A 9,892-nucleotide genomic window follows, 5' to 3' on the forward strand; every position below is an offset into this window, starting at 1 on the left:
GTATCGAAGAGGGAAAGTTATGTGACAAGATTATATTTTCATACTCAAGGCTGGAATGATCACTGGTAGATTTCCATTCTTCATGATCAGACCAAATATGGAGCAATACGGTAGCTAGTATTATTTTCAAAGTGGCAAATCTGAAAAGGAAGTTGCTGTTTTGTAGATTTAATCTGTTATTTACACTGTAAAAGATGCAAATCCAGCCTGTGCCACCTTTTTAATTCTCAGAAAAATGTGGGGATGCGTCAGAATTGCTGGTCTTATAGTGAAATGTGTGCCTTGTTTGTTTAAAGCACTTATCAAAGAATGTCTTGAGGGTGGCATTGTAGAATATTACTCAACACTCTGATGCAAATTGTCAACCACTTTTGTCTTGTTCATACACAAATGTGCTGAATCTCCAAACTGAGCAGGATTTGGAAAAAGGAAAAAGTGATTTGCTGGCATATGTCGGACAGTGGTGGTGTTTTGGTTTCTTCTCTATCTCTGGACGAGAGCTTCTCATGTTCAAAAATATTGGTCAAATTGTGTTTTGTTTCTGAGATGAAGCAGTGTTCCCTCTGAACAAAGAAAGTGTGTATGGATGACACATACCCGTTTTCTGTTTGTTCTCTGTTTTGTTTGAACTCATATATTCAAATGGGTCAGACGGTTTTCTACCTGTTTTGGCAAAAAAAAGAAACCTAAGAGTTTAGGCTGCTCTGCTTCTCGCCCCACGTCACATACAGTCACTAATGTTTCTTTTTCCGTAATTCCCCTTAGCTTCATTTGTTCATTACATCAGATTAATTAAGAAGTGTTAAAAAGATTTACTTTTGGTAGCTACATATACCAATTTTTTACCTCATTTATTGATTTACTTTAGTGAGTAAATGAAAAGTGATTACGATCATTTTCTCCTGATATTTAGAAGCCTATGTTACCAATTTGATGTTGGTTAAAAAATAAATTATCACTCACTGCTTAGGTTTACAAATATATGCAGTTATATAGAATATACTAACAGCATGGATAATTAGTATGGTACATATATATATATATATATATATATATAGGGAATCATTTTATAATGTGTGTTAATGAAGCTTCTTGTGCTTTGTGCACAGCTTCTGGAAGTAATTTAATCAATTGGAGAACAACAGTTGTAAAGTTTTAGACTAGGATCCACACATGCAGAGTTTTATGGCTTTAAAACCACCTACATTGTTAAGACTTTTTATTGTTGTAATTGTTATTATTTAACTATTCCATTTTTTTCTCTTTAGAGAAAGAATTTCACAGTTTATAGATCCGCTCAGATAAACTGCAGTGCATGTTGGACAATAAATTTATATAATTTATGTGTTTTATCACAGACCCACAAATAAAAGAACATTATCATATGAAATACACATAAAAAATACACATTCTAATTAATATACATCATTAATTCATGTACAACAAATATTGTTGGTTTCTCTGCTTTGCTGCCACCTTAAATGAAAAGAAAAACTAAAGAGAACTCTTAATTGAGTTATTTTAAGTACATTTGTGTTGTTTCCGCTGATGAAATAAAATTAAAGACATGAATCTCTGACCTTAATTTTAATCATGACTCGTAGCTGAATTATATACATTTAATACATTAAACAACACAATTATTAGAACTTAACAGTATGCGTGCTGTTCAACAAGACTACTTGAGTGATTTTTACCAAATTATGCTCACCATAAATTTAGGCATGATCAGTTGTGTCCAATAAGAAATTAGGCAAAATCTTTTACAGTGTAAAAATCTGACTTAAAAGCGTTTTTAAAAGTTCTGTAAATAGTTTATTTAAAACTATTTTACTTCCTTGTTTCTCAAGGCCACAGAGTTCCAAAGTCTCGCCCAGCAGAAAAGATACAAGTGAGGAGTTTTCTGTCACTCTCGTTTGGGGCAAAAGATTCTAGCAAACAACGGTAACTGCTGAGTAAATAGTTCAGGCTTATTATTGTGAAATTACCATCTTATGTTGATACATTTTAACTTGTATCTGCTTCTGTCCTCAACTCAAAATCAACTCAGAAAACAGTATTTTAACTCTCTAAAATTTGACTGAAAATGAAGATCACCTTTTACAACTGTTTCTGTACAACATGATACTATTTATTACACATATGTAATGCATGCACAGGTTACACACAATTCTCATTCGACTCCAGCTACCAGGAATATAATCTTGTGAACTGTTCTCTCACACACACACACACACACACACACACACAGAAAGATGCGGGGCACAGGTACTCACGGATCAATTCTAAACACACTTTTCAAGTCCAACAGTTTCACATGTTCAGCAGAAAGTTAAAATATATTCCCCAAAAAAGCATAAAACCATGAGATCTTTAATGGACAGACGGTCCTGACTGTGAGGCATTAAAACGTGTTTGACTAGCAGCTCTGAGCTTCTTTGTTGCTGGATTTGCCCAGGCTCATGACTCAGTATTGCTCATCGTGTAGGAGATGGTTTTGCCCGCCATTTCTCAAAACAGTTTCTCTCGCTCTTTGTTCTTGCCTGTTTGCTTTTATCTGCTGAGCCCATGTGTTTCTCAAGTGTTATCTGAAATTTTATTTACACGCACAAACCCACATGTGGATTTTCATCCAGGTTGTGTATTTTTAAATGAGTTTAGTGAGTTTCTGAGGTGTGGAGATGTGAGGAATTTTTCTGAAGAGGGGGATGGGAAAAGTGGAGGCTTTGTTTCCCTCCCAAAAAAAAAAACTGTTGCTTGATTTTTGATACGTGAGTCCTGAACATATTCTATTGTGTCATTTAAAGCATGGCCCATCTGTTAGACTTCCTGTCTGCTTTACGTACGGTCACATGTGAGATATCATTACCTGGTATACAGTTAATCATTAATCAAAGGTTTCCTTGTTGTAATCTCATTTAACACAATCAGGTTTTTTTTTTCTCACCACAAGATATGTGTGTGTATGTGTGTGTGTGTGTGTGTGTGTGTGTGTGTGTGTGTGTGTGTGTGTGTGTGTTGGTGAGGACGGAAATTACTTTTCTCCATCAGAGAAAGTTACCAGCCCTAAACTCAACCGTATGTGACATGACTGCCCACGCAAACCTGCGCTCAGATCTCTGATGTGTCCCAGGGCTTTGATGATGGCCCCCGGGACACGAACAAAAGACATAAAAGTGGAGCATAAAGGTGGCTTTGAAACAACAGCTCAGGGGATGTAATTATCAGTGTATAGCCACACAAAAAAGAGAATAAGTGAAGGTCTTTAGTATGTATTTGTTTAGTGATTAATCACTAACTCCAGTCCAGGGATGGGCCACTGATTCGCTCTTCTAGGGCATTCTCTGCAGTCTCTCGCGTCATTTTTTTTTTCTTTGAGTGTGTGTGTGTGTGTGTGTGTGTGTGAGGTGGGTGGGTGGGGTGGGGGGGTTCAGTAGTGTGCTTGTAGTTGGTGGCTAAATCTTGTAAAGGGTTTCCTAATATGGGCCGTCTTACAGGAGCGCCCTCCCCCTGTGGGCCATCCCCCCAGGTCCCAGCCAGTGATGACACAGTTTGGGTACGACTCACTTCCTCATTAATTGGCTGAAACCAGTTCTTACAGGAACCGCCTGTGATAAATGTGGGAGTTCTGAGAAGTCATTCATTTCTCCTCGCTGCAGCGGCAGAGGAGGCACTGCAGGGGAGTTGAACGAGTTCACCGATGTGTGTGTGTATGTGTGAGGGTGAGCGAGAGGGGAGAGAGAGAGAGAGAGAGAGGAAGCCGAGTATGTGTGTGAGAGGAGAGGAGAGCGGGAGAGTGACTACTGATGCCGAGGCTGCCGTGTGAGGACCAGCCAACTTTTATTTATGCTTTTCTTCTTTTTTTTTATTTTCTTTTTCTTTTGACTCTTTTGGTTTTGAGCACAACTATTTCCTGTGGCCGTGGTACAGTCTGTACTTTTTCTCTGTGTCTGTTTGTGTGTGTGTGTGTGTGTGTGTGTGTATGTGTGTGTGTGTGTGTGTGTGTGGGGATGAGCAGTGAGGGGATCGCACTCGTTGCTCTCTCCGTCCTTCTCTCTTCTCGGGGAGAGGAAGCAGGGGAGAGCGACACAGTACAGGAGATAGGACAGCATGCCTCCCTTTGTTGCTGCCCTTGGGCTGGTGAGTAACAATGATGTGACGTGATTTGCGCCCCCCCACCACCACCCTCCCCTCCCTCCCTCTCTTCCTCCATGCCCCCCTCCCCTCCTCCTCCTCCCTCTTTCTCTCTTCTTCCTTCCCTCCCTCTTTCCCTCCTTTTCCTCCCCCACCACCACCACCCTCTCTCTCTCTCTCTCTCTCTCTCTCTCTCTCTCTCTCTCTCTCTCTGTGTTGGTGGAGGCAGATCTGTTCCACTGCTGGGTGCGGCACTGCAGAAGCCCTTCAGGGAGCACTTGGAGGCCCAGAAGGCCAAGCTGCACCATCGCGCCGGAGAGGGGATCCCAACTGTAAGTACAGGGGCCTCAGCCCCCAGCTCACAGCCTCTATTCATTCACATGTGCGCGCGCCAAGAAAAGAATGTGGCCCCCTTACTTTTGCCTCTTTCACTCCTTCTCCCTCCACTTTTTTTGTGTCCTTTTCTTCTCTTTATGTAAGCCTTCCTTTATATCTCTGACCCATTTTTCTCTCATGAACACACTTAATTCTGTTTTTCTTCACCTGTACCGTTTGCCGTTGAATTAAATTTACCTTAATACATATTTCTTGAACTTGATTGAATGTTTATAAGGGAAGTGTTGATGTAGATTTTTCTATAACCTGTAGTGTTAGAGCAGATTACAGCGGCTTGTTTGGGGCCGGAGTGACGGTGTAGGTTAGCGCTGCACTGGGCGGGCTGGAGGGGAGGGAGGAGAAGAGGGGCCAGTGTAGGGTCTGGCTCCACTCGCTGTATTGAACTGTACTACTGTAGCGCGGGGCGTGCTGACTCATGCTCCATCTTACCAATTGGGATTGTGTGTGTGTGTGTGAGAATATGGTCACTCCCCTATGTGTCACACACACATACACACACTTGCACTCAGTGCTCCGCCTGAACCCAGCAATGACTGTAGACTGGGGCGGGGGCCAACCCCCCCCCTCCGCCAGTGACAATCCATCAAAACCCCCTGTCTAGAACAAAAAGAGCCAGTTGTAGCTTTCTCTTTGAAAGCTTTTTTTTTGCACCTCTCTGTTTCTCTTTCCCTCTTTCTTGCTCTAAGTGATTCATTGAAAACGTTTTTTATTTCTTTTTTACACGCGGATACAAAGGATAGACTTTGAGTTGCACAAGGACAGATTAAGGCATTTCTAGAACAATGTTCCTTTTTTCTTGTAACTTGAGCCTCCTGCAGTTACAGGAGAGAAGCAAGCCAGTTTAACTTGGTGGAGGCAGGCTGCAGGCTGGGGTCAGCGGGGGCGTTAGGAGGGAGGACTGCGGGGGCTGCCGCGTGTTTTATTACCCCTGATCTCTATCTGTCCAGCACATGGAGCTGGATCCCCACCTAGCCTACAGCATCAGGAGCAGAGGGGAGAGCAGGGTGTCGGGTGAAGGAGGGTGGCGGTGGTAGGGGGGGGGGGGGGGGGGGGGGCAGCGGTGGCCGGCCTTCACTTTACTGACCAAGCTCCTCTCTCTCTCTCTCTCTCTGTGGTTCCTGGCAGGAGGAGAACTGGCTGTCGTGGCTCTTTGAGAAGGTTGTGGTCATCATGGTATGCTTCTTTGTCTGCTCCATTGTCAACTCCATGGCCCAGAGCTACGCCAAGCACAGGCAGCGGGAGAAACAGTCAGAGGACAAGGCGGAGTGAAGGCCGGCCGTCAATCACGGCAGACCATCAACTTCCGAAGCTCCCACCTCTCTCCTCTCCCTCACGGCCGATACCCCTCCATTATCTGAAGCAGCATATCAGCCCCCATCGGGTTTCTCTCTTGTTATTGTAGCAACATGTTGATGTTGAACTTGGACTTCCCCTCGGTCACTTTTTAAGGCTTTTGCATTTGGTAGTAATTTCTGCGATTGTTCCCTGTAAGGTAGGTGCTTGTTGGGCTCTGTGTGAGTGTGTGTGTGGAGGCTGCTGTGTTGGTCCCATGCAGTTGGTGCTTCGAGCAGCTCCTGAGCACGTGAGAAGAAGCTGCCGGCAATAATTCTCCTCAATGAGGCCTAGATGAGCCACTGCTGGCTTTACTAGAACATCCTCCCAAGTCTCATATCTCCACAGTCACTTGAATTAACTTTTTCTAGTTTAAGCTTGGATATTTGTTACTTTTGATGATGTGGTGAGTGTTCTGTAAATCCAGTGGATTGTTCAGTAACCTATTTATTTATGATTTATATTTAGTTAATTTATTGATAAGATAGTCTGTATTTATTACTGTCAAGAGTTGAACAGTATTGGTTGTGGTTACTTAGGAGAAGTAAATGGACTGTAAGTCATGATGTGCTCTTCTGAGCCACCTAATTTCGACACATTGTGGAGTACTAAGTCAGCTGTACATGTTAATGAATGTTTCACAGTGTCTGTGGTGCTTTGTGTGTGTGCAGTAAAGCACATTTTGGTAGTTTTGGTTGAGAAATGAGAAATCGGCCATGAATCACCCTGCTTGTCCCTTTGTCTGCCCTTATTGTTCTGCTTCCAGGAAGAGAGCACATGAGTCAGCCTGAAGCTACTTTACCAGATGCAGCCATATATTGAATCAGATCTACGACTGTGTGTGTGTGTGTGTGTGAGACAAAGAGCAAGACAGAGATAGTAGGTTGTGTTTGCGTGGCTGCCAAATTTGTAGCTCTCTTTTATCTTTTATGGATTAGAGCAGATTGTGCTCCACTAATAGACTGAGAGTCTGCCGGGAAGTGGTAGTGAGGCAGATCGTAGGTGCTCGCTCGAACTCAGACAGTCTGTGTCATGGTAAGTGTTTTTCTTTGTCTCCAATTCTCCACCGAGCTTTTTTTTTTTTTTTTTGTCCTTTTCACCCACGATGAGGACAGAGAGCTCATGTTTGACATCACATGAGCAGCTCCTAACACAGCAGCATTTTATATGATCCGTGTTCCGTTATTTTTACCTTTTTTTGCTCGTGGGACGACATCAGCCGGCTCTCAATATATGCACTACCCTCTTTTTTCTGTAATTGCCCGTGAATTGTGCTATTTTCTTCTCCGTCTCTGTACCGCTGCTGTGCTATGCTGGACTGAGCGCAGTGGGCGCTAGAGCAGGCACAAGCGGGAGGGGGGGGAAAAAGCCTCAAGCGCACAGTGAAAAGCGTCTGTGCCGTTACCTCAGCTGAACCTTCAAATGAACTCGTTGCACTGCCCCAGTCATGGAGCCAGGAGACGAATCACTCGAGTAGATTCAAAACAGAGGGGCACTGTTGAGCAGGCTGAAGCCTCCGCTCTGCACCAGCTCTAGTCCAAACGTTCACCTCTCCTTTTCTCCTGTCATGGTAAGTGGGATTAGGATTCTTTTGTTTAGCTTTTTTTTCATTTCTTTTGTTTCTGTACATGTGTCCGTGTGTACATGTCTCAGGCATGTCCGTCACTCTCTCGGCCTGTCAGATAGCTTATCAGACTGGTGTTGGCTGTTTAGTTTGCAAGGCGACAACAGTCTGTAGGCTGTCTGACATTTCGGGCTCTTTCATCTTGACCAGCATCCTGTTTTGTCCTCCTTCTGTTACTGTCATTGTCTCAGTTAGCATCAGTTCCCATTTAGAGGTGTGCTCTGCCGATGTCACTTCCCTTTATCCAAACCGCTTGTGAAACGTCAGAGACACGGGGCCATTGTTTATTTCCTCCTTGCTGACGCCTGTGAGGGATTTAATGTGGTTTCATGTGGGGAACTGTGTCTTCACATGTTTTGCAAATGCTGATGTCAATTGTGTACTTCTGTATTTGTACACGTGCATGTGTGTGTGTGTGCGTGAAAGTTGGCTGTGTCCACACGAATTTCCTGAGAATCCAGACGGTACACACCTTATTGCAACACATCACATTGTGACACCCAGTCCTAGGTACGGTACACACAGTGCTCAAGCAGCTCTCCTCTTCCCTTTCACACTTCCCTCTTCTCTTCAACTCAGAACTTTCTTCTCTTGCTCAATACGCACTTTTTTGTAGGAGGCTGCAGTTTATTATAACGACTCTCCTGAGAGAGAGTTTCTTTTTTTTTTTTTCTCAGGGCCACACATTGGTAATTATACAAAGCTTCAAATCATTGCTTGACCAGTGGATGCTTTTTACTGCAGAGCCTCAGTTTTATTTTAGATTATTCTTTTTTTTCTCCACCAGTGCAAAAGTGTAAAACTTTTTCCTGGTCATAAAAACAAAAATCATTGGATAACACTGGAATGGCTCGCTGGCTTAGCGAGTGTTTTTCTTGGCAGTTTCAGGATGTCCTGTTCCATAAGGGAGCCCCCTTTTGGCATGCCTGTCTGTGTGCGTGTGTGTGAGTGTGTGTGCCTACATTTGTCTAGAAAATGTGTTTCTATTTCTATGTGCAAGTGCCTGTATCTCTCGTGTATCAGTCTGTAACCTGGTCATTTTAAATGTGGATGTATGCACTGTATTTTTTCTCTGCTTTCACTATAAATAAAGTTGGTCAGAAAAAGGATTGGTGTTCTGTTCATTATGTGATAAGTCTTGATCACACCGGGCCAGTGTTGACCCACAGGCCTCCAAAGAATCTCACATGTCAGCCTGGAGCGAGGGACAAGGAGGATACTGACTCCGTCACAACTCTGATTTTCCCCGTCTAGTGTTTCACATCCAAATGGTTATCATGTTACAGATTTGCTCTCTCCATACTGACATCAGCTCCATTTCAGATTCCACATTAAGCCTTCGCTGTAAGTTGTGACACACAGCTACACTTGGGCTCTTGTAACTAATTAAACCTATATTTAAATACGTTACTCTTATATATACACACACAAGTATTTGTGTTAGTAAACCACAAGAATATGAAAGATGATTTTATAAAACAATACCTGATACAATATTTTGATCTAAATTTGGGTTAGTTGCTATGTAATTATTATGTAACTGTAATTATATTACATCATGTTTTGTTTCACACACTTTGGCAAATAAAATCATTCGATGAAACACTGAGTTAAATCCATGAAACACCTCAATAATACACGATAATACAATATTATTTTTTAAAAAGTTTATATTTTGTATGATGCAGGTATTTTTGGCCTCGGATCAGTTCTTTGTGGTCTGAAGTAAAAAAATAAAAAATAAAAGAAGAAGTAACTTGACATTGGTGCGTGTGTGTGAACACAGCATGGTCTTGTGTCCTGAGGTCAGATAATGTGACCTCCGCTGTGAGACTCCTGTCGGGAGAAGTCCTGTTCCCAGAGCAGCCACACCCAGAACACCATGAAGACGACTATTTCCACCCGCCTCACCGCGCTCTCCACCCCACCCTGCCCCGGGGCTCCGGCTGAAAACCCAACATGCAAATCCTGCCTGTCCAAACAGGCTGGGCGACGGATATTCAGATAATGACACCGCTTTTATCTTTCCTCTCTTTCTCCCTCTGATCTCTCCATATGCTGTACATCTACTTCAGCTGAATCCGACGGTGCTGGTTTCATTTCTGGCACAGTGAGCCACCCACCCACTCACCCCCCGCACACACCACCTCCCTCACTGTCTCTCACTCCTCCAGTTTTCTTCCCCCTCCCTGTCAGCGGGCTAACCACCGAGGGATGCTGAAATATCACTGACTTCATCCAACACCCACCCACAAGCCCACTCTGCATTTGGTTATCCACTTAGTTCCTTTCACACTCTGTCTCATTAAATTATGCTGACCATGTGGATTTTTTTCCTCTGCTTTAAAAAAAAAAAAAATTCTAAATCACATTAAGGTCCCTTGTTTTTGCAAGTGGCAGTCAGAG

At 43.1% G+C, this 9,892-nt stretch overlaps 1 protein-coding gene across 3 annotated transcripts in view; it reads left to right on the forward strand.

Moving 5' to 3' along the window:
• LOC117774102 (vacuole membrane protein 1-like) overlaps window positions 1–8,595 on the forward strand; it is a 61,086-nt gene extending 52,491 nt beyond the window's left edge. For 2 of the 3 annotated variants that reach the window (XM_034606211.1, XM_034606212.1), the window contains one exon: window positions 4,364–5,794. In XM_034606211.1, coding sequence (XP_034462102.1) covers window positions 4,364–4,613 — 250 coding nt within the window. In that variant the 3' untranslated portion in view covers window positions 4,614–5,794. Of the gene's footprint in view, window positions 1–4,363 lie in introns of all 3 variants that reach the window. The other variant, XM_034606210.1, reaches the window with a different exon arrangement.
• Window positions 8,596–9,892: the final 1,297 nt, after the last annotated feature.

The sequence above is a fragment of the Hippoglossus hippoglossus genome, chromosome 14 (genome assembly GCF_009819705.1).
Source record: "Hippoglossus hippoglossus isolate fHipHip1 chromosome 14, fHipHip1.pri, whole genome shotgun sequence".
Taxonomy (NCBI): domain Eukaryota; kingdom Metazoa; phylum Chordata; class Actinopteri; order Pleuronectiformes; family Pleuronectidae; genus Hippoglossus; species Hippoglossus hippoglossus.